A 16264-nucleotide genomic window follows, 5' to 3' on the forward strand; every position below is an offset into this window, starting at 1 on the left:
CCCAGTCTCCTCTGGGTTCATCACGGATGAGCCGGTTGTAGTTTTCATCCTTTAAACTCCAGAATGAATCCCCGGAGGAAACGGTCTTTGATACGGAACCGTTTTTGATGGCACATTAATATGAAATACTTGATGGACTCACAGACTGTGGGGGAAATAACCGAGCTTCTAGTGTTTAATCATTTCCCAGGGCGCAGCAGCTGTTTCGTCTCCTGGAGATCTAACATCCAGAAGAGATTAGCTGTATCTCTGGAAGGGGCCCTTCGTGAGCCAGTTCAGGCGTGTTTGATACCGTGCTAGCGGTAAGTAGCCAGAAAGACATTCAAGCCTCAATCTGCATCTTTAATATCGTTAACTGTTTATATTTATGTGTATGAGCTGGTGTGGTGTAATGATATCAGCTCCACTTACCATATAGAAGCACTTTGTAGTTCTACAATTACTGACTGTAGTCCGTCAGTTTCTCAACATACCTTTTTAACCTGCTTTCACCCTGTTCTTCAATGGTCAGGACCCCCACAGGCCCATCACAGAGCAGGTATTATTTAGGTGGTGGATCAATCTCAGCACTGCAGTGACACTGACATGGTGGTGGTGTGTTAGTGTGTGTTGTGCTGGTATGAGTGGATCAGGCAGAGTTTTTAAATACCGTGTCCACTCACTGTCCACTCTATTAGATACTTCTACCTAGTTGGTCCACTTTGTAGATGTAAAGTCAGAGACGATCGCTCATCTATTGCTGCTGTTTGAGTCGGTCATCTTCTAGACCTTCATCAGTGGTCACAGGACGCTGCCCACGGGGTGCTGTTGGCTGGATATTTTCGGTTGGTGGACTATTCTCAGTCCAGCAGTGAGAGTGAGGTATTTAAAAACTCCAGCAGCGCTGCTGTGTTTGATCCACTCATACCAGCACAACACACACTAACACACCACCACCATGTCAGTATATATACAGTGTATCACAAAAGTGAGTACACCCCTCACATTTCTGCAAATATTTCATTATATCTTTTCATGGGACAACACTATAGACATGAAACTTGGATATAACTTAGAGTAGTCAGTGTACAACTTGTATAGCAGTGTAGATTTACTGTCTTCTGAAAATAACTCAACACACAGCCATTAATGTCTAAATGGCTGGCAACATAAGTGAGTACACCCCACAGTGAACATGTCCAAATTGTGCCCAAAGTGTCAATATTTTGTGTGACCACCATTATTATCCAGCACTGCCTTAACCCTCCTGGGCATGGAATTCACCAGAGCTGCACAGGTTGCTACTGGAATCCTCTTCCACTCCTCCATGATGACATCACGGAGCTGGTGGATGTTAGACACCTTGAACTCCTCCACCTTCCACTTGAGGATGCGCCACAGGTGCTCAATTGGGTTTAGTCCATCACCTTTACCTTCAGCTTCCTCAGCAAAGCAGTTGTCATCTTGGAGGTTGTGTTTGGGGTCGTTATCCTGTTGGAAAACTGCCATGAGGCCCAGTTTTCGAAGGGAGGGGATCATGCTCTGTTTCAGAATGTCACAGTACATGTTGGAATTCATGTTTCCCTCAATGAACTGCAGCTCCCCAGTGCCAGCAACACTCATGCAGCCCAAGACCATGATGCTACCACCACCATGCTTGACTGTAGGCAAGATACAGTTGTCTTGGTACTTCTCACCAGGGTGCCGCCACACATGCTGGACACCATCTGATCCAAACAAGTTTATCTTGGTCTCGTCAGACCACAGGGCATTCCAGTAATCCATGTTCTTGGACTGCTTGTCTTCAGCAAACTGTTTGCGGGCTTTCTTGTGCCTCAGCTTCCTTCTGGGATGACGACCATGCAGACCGAGTTGATGCAGTGTGCGGCGTATGGTCTGAGCACTGACAGGCTGACCTCCCACGTCTTCAACCTCTGCAGCAATGCTGGCAGCACTCATGTGTCTATTTTTTAAAGCCAACCTCTGGATATGACACCGAACACGTGGACTCAACTTCTTTGGTCGACCCTGGCGAAGCCTGTTCCGAGTGGAACCTGTCCTGGAAAACCGCTGTATGACCTTGGCCACCATGCTGTAGCTCAGTTTCAGGGTGTTAGCAATCTTCTTATAGCCTAGGCCATCTTTGTGGAGAGCAACAATTCTATTTCTCACATCCTCAGAGAGTTCTTTGCCATGAGGTGCCATGTTGAATATCCAGTGGCCAGTATGAGAGAATTGTACCCAAAACACCAAATTTAACAGCCCTGCTCCCCATTTACACCTGGGACCTTGACACATGACACCAGGGAGGGACAACGACACATTTGGGCACAATTTGGACATGTTCACTGTGGGGTGTACTCACTTATGTTGCCAGCTATTTAGACATTAATGGCTGTGTGTTGAGTTATTTTCAGAAGACAGTAAATCTACACTGCTATACAAGCTGTACACTGACTACTCTAACTTATATCCAAGTTTCATGTCTATAGTGTTGTCCCATGAAAAGATATAATGAAATATTTGCAGAAATGTGAGGGGTGTACTCACTTTTGTGATACACTGTATATACTTTTATCGAAAGCAACTTTCAGTCTAATTTAGGGTTAAGGGTTAAGAGTCATGAGTGCTAAGCTAAGCTGAAGCTACAGTAGAAGCATCTGCAGCTCTTTTTTATTGAGATCTTTCGTGATATCCTGGATAAGCTCTCTCTTCCAGTTTGAGAGACAGAATTCAGTTCACCTCACCAGTTCATACAGTGCTGTATTGTAGCAGGTTGTATCGACTCAGACAAAGAGAAGCACATCGCTAATCCAAAAAAAGACAAACAGTATATACAATCAATTTATAAATGAAGTGGTTAAGTAGATGAGAAGCTCCTGCTGTGAACATCATCATCATCCTCACGATCACTCCTCACATTAATTAGACACTGAATAATCCTCTCATTCTGCCGGAGCAGCTCAGGTTTCCTAAAGCTTCTGGAGCTCTCAGGCAAACAAAGGATCAGCGAGGAACGAGGCAGAAATGCCGGAGCTCGGTATCAGAGGAGGAGCCGGAGAAAGAGATGTTTAGAGAGGGATGAAGAGGAAAGAATCAGCACTGTATCTCTCTCACCGTTTCCTGCCAGAAAAGGTTGCCAAGTGCATCCCAGAAGGAGTGGGATGCCAGTGCTGGCTGAAATGTGTCTAAAGTGAGATAAGCTGGTGGGCTGGAGCTCCCACGGCTCTCCTGAGGATCGGTCGCCTACAGCTTCTTCTTTCCAACCTTCACTTTTAAGCTCCGTACCTGTGATGGAGCGTACTGGAATACTGGGATTCCTTTACCAAGTACTGATAAGGCTTGGTGTCGTAGCATGTTACAATCCCACAAACAAAAAAACAGGTGGAATTAATATTAAAATGATTTATCGAGAGCTCAAGTGGTGCAGAGATAAAATACACTCATATACTATAACTGGTATTTCGAACACGCAAGATAGTATCACAGCTCTGCTACCGGCCGGGCACCTAGAAGGACATAACTGGCTTGTCTGTGGGAGGGAGGGGTTAGATGGGCTCCTCATAACCACTGCAATTCTGACCTCTGCTGGCTGGTCAGTCTTTAAGACCTTATTCAAAGTGACTTACAGTACTGTGACAGTATATTGTATAAGCAATTGAGGGTTAAGGACCTTGCTCAAGGGCCCAACAGTGACAATTTGGCAGTGGTGGGGCTTGAACCAACGACCTTTCAAGTACTAGCCCAGTACCTTAACCGGTAAGCTACAACTGCCCTAATAAAGCATTTTAATGAAGGGGGGTTAATAAGATCGGTGGTTGTTTGGTGCAGGTGAAAAGAAGTGGTCAGCTACTGCACACGTGTAGGAGGGGCGTGTGTTAGTTATGGAGTTCCTCGGTCAGGAGTGGAGGTCAGCACCAGTAGAGGCGGAAATACAATAAGGTGGTTGGATACGACCAAATTTGGAGACAAATAGGGGAGTAAAATGCATAGAAATGCTTTATCAGATATGTTTCTACTGTATAAGTGATTCAGTCTTATAGTGATCATCCCAATTCATCCCAAAAGTGTTCTGTGAGCCCAGTGGAGTCCCTCTCCACCAACTATCTCAAACTACTACATACCGGAACAGGAAAAAGACGCTTTCCCTAAACGCTTTTTAGACCAAAATGGCAAAAATTCCCACTGACACACTCCGAAATCTTGCCTTCGTCTTGACAACATAAAAAAACAGGACATTAAAGAGCGGAGGAGAACGCGGTCCTGATGCGAGTGCTCCCAGGCACCGGTTCTCCACAGGAAGGCTTCATGATGGACGTCCTGCAGAGAGACGTACGAGGAGAGAGAAAAACACACAGACAGACGGAGAAATGACCGTCTGATGGCTGACCCGGCGACTTCAGACTCCAGAGACGAAGATGAATGAAGCGAGCCGAAAAAAACAAGGAACGTTTAAGTGCCGTCTGATGATCCTGCGTTCCTGGAACCGAAACATCCCAAATCTGCTGGGGTCCGCTGGGGTCTGGACCCCGGTACACACTGGTCATTACAAACGAGACTAAATGATTTACATGCAGGGAGTTTCCTACAGTGCGGAAATGAAAAGAAATAGATTTTATCCTTTAAACCTGGCGGCAACAGTTTGGGGAAGGTCCATTGTGACATGGTTTCGTGTAGAGGATTTCCAGTGGCCTGCACAGGGCCGAGACCTCAACCCCACCAAACACATCCAAACTAAACTATCTGGTCAAAAGTATTTGGATGCCTGACCATGAGCTTTTTGGACGTATTATTTTAAAAACAAATGGTATTAAAATAGAGTGACCACTGTGTGATCTCTTCAGTTATAACAGCAGCTCTTCTGAAAAGGATTCTCACAAGACACAGAAGTGTGTCTGTGGGAATTTGTGTCCATTCAGTCTAAGGGACATTTGTATGGCACTAACACTGTATGGGTTGGTCAAGAAAGCCTCAGTTGATGTTCCAGCTCATTCCAAAGCTGTTGAGTGAGGCTGTGGTCAGGGCTCTGTGTCTTTATAGATCTTGCTTTGCACACAGGGGCACAGTCATGCTGGAACAGGAAAGGACCTTCCCTAAACTGTTGCTGCAAACTTGGACACATAATTTTTTTTATATTATTGATTTATTACACCTGTTATAAATTGATGTATCTGAAACACACGACTTTAAAAATTAGATGGGGCGTCTACAACCACTAGGCAGTTGTAGCAAATCAGAAGGTAGCAGGTTCAGACCCCACCACTGCCAAGTTGCTGCTGTTGGGCCCTTAGGCAAGGCCCTTAACCCTCAATTGCTCAGACTGTATACTGTCACAGTACTGCAAGTCGCTTTGGATAAAGGCGTCTGCTAAATGCAATAAATGTAAATGTGTTCCAAAACTTTTGTTCATATAGTGTATTGGACCGAATGGGCACAAATGTCTCCAGACACACTCCGAAATCTTGAGATAAATACATGTGGCTTTGATGTCCAACAACCTCACTGTCAAATTCCCACAGAGAAGAGTGGAGGCTGTTATAGCCACAAAAGTGGAGGCCAAATATGTATTCATGCCCCTGATTTTGGAACAGAACGTCCAACACGCTATTGGTCAAACATAATCGGTCAGATAGTTAATATCTGCAGAGTAGCTCAAAATCAGGAGGGTGGGAACATTTCTAACAGCCCTGATCACCTGGGTTCTAATGCAATGTGCTGTAAAGAAGCTCTCCCAGTATATTAAAAACAGCACGTCGCAGCAGGAAGGAAACGTCCCCGTCGTTCACTAACCACGTTTCACGCCCGGCTGTTATGAGGAGAGGAAGAGCGCATATTTAATCTGTAAACAGAGCCGCTCCTGATCCCCCTGTGTTCGGCTTAGAGGAGGTGATGGCATCGATCCACACGGCATCACCTCACTGAAAGCTGAGAAAGCATCAGAGGAAGATCAGTGGAGGAGGAAGCACGTGTCGAGCCGCAAAACATGGCCGAGTCAAAACAAGCAGGTACGCAAGAGGATCCATTCCTGCTTCGTAAAAGTCAGAGAGGAGTACAAGTGACCTACTGCAGTTAAAAACATTTTCTGGGACCCCCCGGACACGGGTTATGATATTATTCTTTTTATTATTCATAATTCCGCGAGGATAACAAAAGGTTTTGTGTTCTTGCTCATGAGAAATTCAGTGAAGAAATTCAGAGATGATGGAATATTTTCTCTGTATTTTTAGATTTTGGTTGATGTCATGTGTTTACGTCTGGTGAACTAGTGGTAGGAGCTTCATCACCTGGGTCTACCATAAAAACTCGGTGGTGGAAAGTTGGATACAAAAAATTTGTTTTATTCACCTGTTCGCAAGGGGTGTGGCTAAAACAGCCCACCTGAATACTTAGTTTGATCACCAGCAGCACCAGCGGTCCAAATACTTTTGGCCACGTGTATATCACAATCACACATTTCTTCCTCCAGCACAGACCCGACTCAAACCCTGTACCATCACTCATTCATCCAGCACAGACCCGACTCAAACCCTGTACCATCACTCATTCATACAGCACAGACCCGACTCAAACTCTGTACCATCACTCATTCATACAGCACAGACCCGACTCAAACCCTGTACCATCACTCATTCATACAGCACAGACCCGACTCAAACCCTGTACCATCACTCACTCATCCAGCACAGACCCGACTCAAACCCTGTACCATCACTCACTCATCCAGCACAGACCCGACTCAAACCCTGTACCATCACTCATTCATCCAGCACAGACCCGACTCAAACCCTGTACCATCACTCATTCATCCAGCACAGACCCGACTCAAACCCTGTACCATCACTCATTCATCCAGCACAGACCCGACTCAAACCCTGTACCATCACTCATTCATACAGCACAGACCCGACTCAAACCCTGTACCATCACTCACTCATCCAGCACAGACCCGACTCAAACCCTGTACCATCACTCATTCATCCAGCACAGACCCGACTCAAACCCTGTACCATCACTCATTCATACAGCACAGACCCGACTCAAACCCTGTACCATCACTCACTCATCCAGCACAGACCCGACTCAAACCCTGTACCATCACTCACTCATCCAGCACAGACCCGACTCAAACCCTGTACCATCACTCACTCATCCAGCACAGACCCGACTCAAACCCTGTACCATCACTCATTCATACAGCACAGACCCGACTCAAACCCTGTACCATCACTCATTTATACAGCACAGACCCGACTCAAACCCTGTACCATCACTCACTCATCCAGCACAGACCCGACTCAAACCCTGTACCATCACTTATTCATACAGCACAGACCCGACTCAAACCCTGTACCATCACTCATTCATACAGCACAGACCCGACTCAAACCCTGTACCATCACTCATTCATACAGCACAGACCCGACTCAAACCCTGTACCATCACTTATTCATCCAGCACAGACCCGACTCAAACCCTGTACCATCACTCATTCATACAGCACAGACCTGACTCAAACCCTGTACCATCACTCATTCATACAGCACAGACCCGACTCAAACCCTGTACCATCACTCATTCATACAGCACAGACCCGACTCAAACCCTGTACCATCACTCACTCATCCAGCACAGACCCGACTCAAACCCTGTACCATCACTCATTCATACAGCACAGACCCGACTCAAACCCTGTCATCACTCACTCATTCATCCAGCACAGACCCGACTCAAACCCTGTACCATCACTCATTCATACAGCACAGACCCGACTCAAACCCTGTACCATCACTCATTCATCCAGCACAGACCCGACTCAAACCCTGTACCATCACTCACTCATACAGCACAGACCCGACTCAAACCCTGTACCATCACTCATTCATCCAGCACAGACCCGACTCAAACCCTGTACCATCACTCATTCATCCAGCACAGACCCGACTCAAACCCCGTACCATCACTTATTCATACAGCACAGACCCGACTCAAACCCTGTACCATCACTCATTCATACAGCACAGACCCGACTCAAACCCTGTACCGTCACTCATTCATCCAGCACAGACCCGACTCAAACCCTGTACCATCACTTATTCATACAGCACAGACCCGACTCAAACCCTGTCATCACTTACTCATCCATTCAATACTCATGCACTTCATTTAAAATGAAGTATAGACTAAGTATGTATAGATGAGATTGTATAAGTTTAGATGGATGAGTATAGACTGAGTGTGCGACAAGAGTAGACAAGAGTATATATAGTATATAGACTGACAGTAAGTATAGATGGGTGAGTATTAACTGAGTGTATAGATTGACTGTATAGATGGGTGAGTTTAGATTAGTGAGTATACATGGGTGAGTTTAGACGGAGAATGTACAAATGAGTGAGTATAGATTAGTGAGTATAGATGGGTGAGTTTAGATTGAGAATGTACAGATGAGTGAGTATAGATGAGTGAGTATAGATGGGTGAGTTTAGATTAGTGAGTATAGATGGGTGAGTAGACTGAGAATGTACTGTATAGATGAGTGAGTATAGATTAGTGAGTATAGATGGATGAGTATAGATTGAGAATGTACAGATGAGTGAGTATAGATTAGTGAGTATAGATGGGTGAGTTTAGATTAGTGAGTATAGATGGGTGAGTTTAGATTGAGAATGTACAGATGAGTGAGTATAGATTAGTGAGTATAGATGGGTGAGTTTAGATTGAGAATGTACAGATGAGTGAGTATAGATTAGTGAGTATAGATGAGTGAGTATAGATTAGTGAGTATAGATGGGTGAGTTTAGATTAGTGAGTATAGATGGGTGAGTTTAGATTGAGAATGTACAGATGAGTGAGTATAGATTAGTGAGTATAGATGGGTGAGTTTAGATTAGTGAGTATAGATGGGTGAGTTTAGATTGAGAATGTACAGATGAGTGAGTATAGATTAGTGAGTATAGATGGGTGAGTTTAGATTAGTGAGTATAGATGGGTGAGTTTAGATTGAGAATGTACAGATGAGTGAGTATAGATTAGTGAGTATAGATGGGTGAGTTTAGATTGAGAATGTACAGATGAGTGAGTATAGATTAGTGAGTATAGATGAGTGAGTATAGATTAGTGAGTATAGATGGGTGAGTTTAGACTGAGAATGTACTGTAAAGATGAGTGAGTATAGATAAGAGTGCATAGACGAGAATGTATAGATTAGTGAAAATAGGTAAAGTGTGTATTAATATGTGTGTATAGATGGGTTAGTATAGTTGAGAATGTATAGATGAGTGAATATAGAATAGTAAGTATAGGTAAAGTGTGTATAAATATGTGTGTATAGATGGGTGAGTATTGAGAGTATACAGATTGAGATTGAGTATAGATAAATGTGTATAGATGGGAGTTTATTGTTTGAGGGTCTGTACATGAGCGAGTATAGATGAAAGTATATAGATTGAGATTGAGTATAGATAAATGTGTATAGATGGGAGTTCATTGATTGAGGGTCTGTGGATAGGTGAGTATAGATGGGTGTGCATGGATAGGTGAGTATAGATGAGTGCCTGGATAGGTAAAGTATGTATAAATATGTGTGATTACAGATGGATGAGTATAGATGAGTGTGTATAGATGGGTGAGTATAGATGAGAATGTATAGATGGGTGAGTATAGATGAGTGTGTATAGATGGGTGAGTATAGATGAGAATGTATAGATGGGTGAGTATAGATGAGTGTGTATAGATGGATGAGTATAGATGAGAATGTATAGATGGGTGAGTATAGATGAGAATGTATAGATGGGTGAGTATAGATGAGAGTGTATAGATGGATGAGTATAGATGAGTGTGTATAGATGGATGAGTATAGATGAGTGTGTATAGATGGATGAGTATAGATGAGAATGTATAGATGGGTGAGTATAGATGAGTGTGTATAGATGGGTGAGTATAGATGAGAATGTATAGATGGGTGAGTATAGATGAGTGTGTATAGATGGGTGAGTATAGATGAGAATGTATAGATGGGTGAGTATAGATGAGTGTGTATAGATGGATGAGTATAGATGAGAATGTATAGATGGGTGAGTATAGATGAGAATGTATAGATGGGTGAGTATAGATGAGAGTGTATAGATGGATGAGTATAGATGAGTGTGTATAGATGGATGAGTATAGATGAGTGTGTATAGATGGATGAGTATAGATGAGAATGTATAGATGGGTGAGTATAGATGAGAGTGTATAGATGGATGAGTATAGATGAGTGTGTATAGATGGATGAGTATAGATGAGTGTGTATAGATGGATGAGTATAGATGAGAATGTATAGATGGGTGAGTATAGATGAGTGTGTATAGATGGGTGAGTATAGATGAGAATGTATAGATGGATGAGTATAGATGAGAATGTATAGATGGGTGAGTATAGATGAGTGTGTATAGATGGGTGAGTATAGATGAGAATGTATAGATGGGTGAGTATAGATGAGAATGTATAGATGGGTGAGTATAGATGGATGAGTATACGTGACAGTATACAGATTGAGAGTGAGTATAGATAAATGTGTATAGATTGGAGTTTATGGATTGAGGGTCTGTAGATAGGTGAGTATAGATGAGTGTGTGTATAAATTAATGTATATAGATGAAAGTGTGTAGGTGTGTGTGTGTGTGTGTAGATTTTTACTAAAGTGTGTGGTTGTGATGTACATGTAGCTAATTGTATAGCTGCATGTGTGTATAGATAATGAATTGTGTGTGTGTGTGTGTGTGTGTGTGTAGATTTTTAGAAGGTGTGTGGCTGTGAACAGATGTACAGGTATAACTGTAACTGTATAGCTGTATGTGTGTATAGATAATACATTGTGTGTGTGTGTGTGTGTGTGTGTGTGTGTGTGTGTGTACTCACCGTTGTTGGAGATGCGGTTGTGCAGCTCGGTCGCAGTACTGATACACACACTAAGTTGGATGTAGAGTCCCACACAGTGCAAACCCCCCAGCAGGAGCCCCATCGCGCCCATGTCGCCTCCGCTAGCGACCACCGCCTCGCATTTACACTGACACCGGGCTCTGGAGGATAGATCCACACACGCGGGGAGGGGGGTATGGTGGTGCCCGGGTTCGGTACAGCACTGTAACGGAGAGGCGCGTGCTGCAGTCGCGCGGTACTGCCGCTCACTGCGCTCTGAGTCTCACCGACAGGGACTATAAGACAAGGCGGAGGGATATAGCCAAGGGGCGGGAATAGAGTGATGTAGCGCGCAGTAAGAGAGCTGAGTGAATCGTTCCAAGAATGCGAATGAATATCTATCTATCTATCTATCTATCTATCTATCTATCTATCTATCTAATATCAGTCTGTCTGTCTGTCTGTCTGTCTGTCTATCCATCTGTCTGTCTGTCTGTATGTCCATCCATCATCTATCTATGTCTGTCTGTCTGTCTGTATGTCCATCCATCTATCTATCTATCTATCTATCTATCTATCTATCTATCTATCTATCTATCTATCTATCTATCTATCTATCTGACCAAAAGTATGTGGACACCCTTCTTAATTAGTAAATGCAGGTATTGTATTTACACCCGTTGTTATCTGGTGTATAAAATCATCATTTATTATAAACAATTACAAATAAATTATATACCTACAACTTTGTGGCGACAGTCTTTGAAGGAAGCTTTGGGTTTTTCCAGTCTTGTTCAGGGTCTCAGTGAGTCCTGCACCATCAAAAACAGTGGACATGGACCAGGAGGTAGGAGATAACCAAAGTATCTGGAGGACACTCACATAGACATGGACAGGACATGAGAAACCCCTCAGATACTGGCTGGAGGTTAGGATCAAACCCAAGTCCTCAGGAACCATGTTGCTATGTGGTACCCACACTGTCAGCTTCGGCATTGTTGGACTTTTTTCAGAATCAAGATGACACAAACAAACTGTAACTAAAGTCTTGAGTGTTTCCAAACTCTAGTGGGAGCGTGAGGGACGGATAAATGCAGCCCAATACTGGAACATCCCACACCAAGGACGTGAAGCGTACAGCCAGAACAAGACTGTAGTGGCTCAGGAGGAAGACTTGAATGGCCCTGAATGGTTCAAACCTAAACCCCATCTGTGGAGACACCTAAAGATGACAGCTCGCCATTCAGGATCTGTCATGAAGACTGGGATATACTGCACAAATCTGGGTGTGCAAAGTGGATCTGAGCGAGTTTGACGAGGGCCAAATTGTGATGGCTAGACGACTAGGTCAGAGCATCTCCAAAAATGCAGCTCTTGTGGGGTGTTCCCGGTCTGCAGTGGTCAGTATCTATCAAAAGTGGTTCAAGGAAGGAACAGTGGTACACCGGCACCAGGGTCATGGGCGGCCAAGGCTCATTGATGCACGTGTGGTCTGATCCAACAGACGAGCTACTGTAGCTCAAACTGCTGAAGAAGTTAAGTTGCGTATGAGGCTGCAAAAGGGGGACCAACACATTAGAAAGGTGGTCATAATGTTATGCCTGATCGCTGTATCTCCTGTTTGTACATTTCAGGCCAACAGAAAGTGCATCTCTACAGTGTTTCTCTACTGTGTGAAATGAAGCCACCGGTGATTTTCATTTGAAAATTTAAAGTAAACAAACATGAAGGTCAGCGTCCGGTGGCGTCTGGGGACGGAGGAGCGACGCAGAGCCTCGCAGCTTACTGAGAATCTGCTCTTTATTACAAGATACTTCAGTCAGACAAAACAGCGAGTTCCAAAGAGCGAGAAGAAAAAAAAAGCAATAAATAAATAAAAAATAAAGGAAATACCAAACCGATTGAAGGTACACGGTCACGTATGGTCAATCGTTTGTGGCCACCTGATCACCAGCTTGAAAAACAGTGAATATCAGTATACACTGATTAGCCATAACATTAAAACCACCTCCTTGTTTCTGTTTTTAGCTCCACTTACCATATAGAAGCACTTTGTAGTTCTACAATTACTGACTGTAGTCCATCTATTTCTCTACATGCCTTTTTAACCTGCTTTAACCTGTTCTTCAATGGTCAGGACCCCCACAGGACCACCACAGAGCAGGTATTATTTGGGTGGTGGATCATTCTCAGCACTGCAGTGACACTGACATGGTGGTGGTGTGTTAGTGTGTGTTGTGCTGGTATGAGTGTCCACTCACTGTCCACTCTATTAGACTCTCCTACCTAGTCGGTCCACCTTGTAGATAAAGTCAGAGACGATCGCTCATCTATTGCTGCTGTTTGAGTCGGTCATCTTCTAGACCTTCATCAGTGGTCACAGGACGCTGCCCACGGGGCGCTGTTGGCTGGATATTTTTGGTTGGTGGACTAATCTCAGTCCAGCAGTGACAGTGAGGTGTTTAAAAAAACTCCAGCAGCGCTGCTGTGTCTGACCCACTCATACCAGCACAACACACACTAACACACCACCACCATGTCAGTGTCACTGCTGTGCTGAGAATGATCCACCACCTAAATAATACCTGCTCTGTGGTGGTCCTGTGGGGGTCCTGACCATTGAAGAACAGCATGAAAGGGGGCTAACAAAGCATGCAGAGAAACTACAGTCACTAATTGTAGAACTACAAAGTGCTTCTATATGGTAAGTGGAGCTGATAAAATGGACAGTGAGTGTAGAAACAAGGAGGTGGTTTTAATGTTATGGCTGATTGGTGTATGTAAAGTTGCCCATTCGCAACTTTCCTCAAGAATTTGTAGTGTGTCTGTGGGGATTTGTGCTCCTTTAGTTAAAGAAGTGTTTGTAAGGTCAGGCACTTGCACTGAATGAAAATGGGGTCAAGGCTTTACATCAGTCAGTCTAGTGACTATACAGCCTGAGCAATCGAGGGTAGAGCAACCTGGTAAATGTGGGACTTGAACCGACAACCTTCTGATTACTAGTCCAGAACTAGCCCTACAAACACGCACCTACACTAAGGGCACTAGCAGCTCCAGTTACCCTGACTGCACATCTTTGGACTTGTCAGAGGAAACCGGAGCACCCGGAGGAAACCCACACAGGGGACCCTGGCCACACAGTCATGAAATCGCACCCAAGCCCTTCTTGCAGAGGCGACAGCGCTACCCGCTGCTCCACCGTGCCGCCCCGGGTAAAAAAGAGAGAATATTTAATTAATCTTGTCATTTTGTTTCAATGCAGCAGCACAAAGAGCTACAGCTCATCCATCCAGAAAAGACAATTACAGCAGCATCTCTGAACTGTGAAATTACAACGAAAGCACCAGCGCATTCCGACTCATAATCACCCGTACGGGCCGCCCGCCGTCCCGCCAATCCAACATGCAAATACGCCTCTCCCGATTACAGCCGCCGCTGAAAGACTGGGGTGCGCGGAGCAGATGTCGACACCGCGTGAAGAGCGACCCGACCCGCGGCGCCACGGCGGCTGTCGAAGCCGCGACCGTTTGATTGGCGTGTGGAGATCGTGATCGGCCTCTCCCGCGCTCTCGACAAGCCGCGCTTTGGTAATGGAGTGTCCTTGAAGCGCTGTGGGTGCTCGCCCCGGCGTCCGTAGGTACCGCTCATCTGCATTTAGGGCATGGTGCAGCGGAAGAACGGCGGCAGCGAAAGTTTATTTATTTATTAGGATTTTAATGTCATGTTTTACACACACTGGTTACATTCATGACTGTGGGAGGAAACCGGAGCTCCCAGAGGAAACCAGACACAGACACAGGGAGAACATGCAAACTCCACACAGGACCCGGACCGCCCTGCCTGGGGATCGAACCCCAGACCTTCTTGCTGTGAGGCGACAGTGCTACCCACCGAGCCACCGTGCCGCCCTATTTGTCATTTCAATAAGCTCATAAGAAGAGCAGCTTTAATGCTTCTCTAAATGCCGTGATTCCAGCATTCGTGACGTCCAGCTGAGATTATTATTCAATGTGAAAGTGAACGGCTGACGGTCGCAGGATGATGGACCGGAGGAAACGCGGCGGGTGCAGTGCATCAAGGTCACGCGCCACTCTCCGATTAGACAGATCCAGCGGGGTGTAAGGACTCCCAACAGGACACGACTAAGCGATCTGATTTATCATCCCACCGACCAGCAACAGGACGATCAGAGTATCAAGCTGGAAATATCCAAACACATATAAGAACAACAAGCTAATGTGCATTTTTGGATACTGGCTAACTCAGCACGCTAGCCATTAGCACAGGAGTGAGAGGCACCGGCTCATTAGCACCAGACAAACATCAGAATCATTGACCATCAAACCCAACACGATCAAAGTACTGGAAATACAAACATTTACAGATTCTGATTTAGATTTACAAAACCACCTCCTTGTTTCTACACTCACTGTCCATGTTATCAGCTCCACTTACCATATAGAAGCACTTTGTAATTCTACAATTACTGACTGTAATCCATCTGTTTCTCTGCAATGCTTTGTTAGCCCCTTTTCATGCTGTTCTTCAATGGTCAGGACCCCCACAGAGCAGGTATTATTTAGGTGGTGGATCATTCTCAGCACTGCAGTGACACTGACATGGTGGTGGTGTGTTAGTGTGTGTTGTGCTGGTATGAGTGGATCAGACACAGCAGCGCTGCTGGAGTTTTTAAATACCGTGTATGTGTACAGAAACCCTAATTACATTTACATGTTCAGTATTTAGCAGACGCCTTTATCCAAACCGACGTACAGTACTGTCATGTTAGGCAGTCTGAGTAATTGAGGGTTAAGGGCCTTGCTCAAGGGCCCAACAGTGACAACCTGGCAATGGTGGGGTTTAAACCAGCGACGTTCTGATTACTAGTCCAGTACCTTAACTACTAGGCTACAACTGCCTTCAGCCTTAATCACTGGGTTCAGCTGCTAACATCATTATTATGTTTGATCACCTGGTCAAGGTTGTGGTGGGACCGGCTTCCACAGACAGGACAGGACAGGAATCCATCGGCCATCCTCCAACCTCAGGTAGCCCTGACATGAGGGATTCGAACCATATCAAGTATTTGGACACCTCATCATAAGCTTGTTGGACATTATCCAACACTGGCGCCCCGTCCAGGGTGTTACTGTGTGCCTTGTGCCCATTGAAAAGCTGGGATAGGCTCCAGCACCTCCTCGCGACCCTGATTGGATAATTGGTTAAGAAAGTGAGTGAGTGAGTGAGTGAGTGATTTATTACACCTGTTAGCAAATGTTGAGGTTGAAACACCTAAATTTAGAAATTCAAAGTGGTGTCCCAATACCTTTGACCATATAGTGTGTATTAGGAAGGCTGGACATCAATCCACACAGGTTCTTACAGC

General features: G+C 44.8%; 1 protein-coding gene across 1 annotated transcript in view; it reads right to left on the bottom strand.

Moving 5' to 3' along the window:
• Nucleotides 1–11091, bottom strand: part of LOC134333629 (V-set and transmembrane domain-containing protein 2-like protein) — a 40082-nt gene extending 28991 nt beyond the window's left edge. Inside the window, exon 1 of the mRNA XM_063015708.1 lies at nucleotides 10879–11091. Within this exon, the coding sequence (XP_062871778.1) occupies nucleotides 10879–10990 (112 nt within the window). The 5' untranslated portion in view covers nucleotides 10991–11091. The remainder of the gene's footprint in view (nucleotides 1–10878) is intronic.
• Nucleotides 11092–16264: the final 5173 nt, after the last annotated feature.

This window comes from Trichomycterus rosablanca, chromosome 19, assembly GCF_030014385.1.
Source record: "Trichomycterus rosablanca isolate fTriRos1 chromosome 19, fTriRos1.hap1, whole genome shotgun sequence".
NCBI classification, from domain to species: domain Eukaryota; kingdom Metazoa; phylum Chordata; class Actinopteri; order Siluriformes; family Trichomycteridae; genus Trichomycterus; species Trichomycterus rosablanca.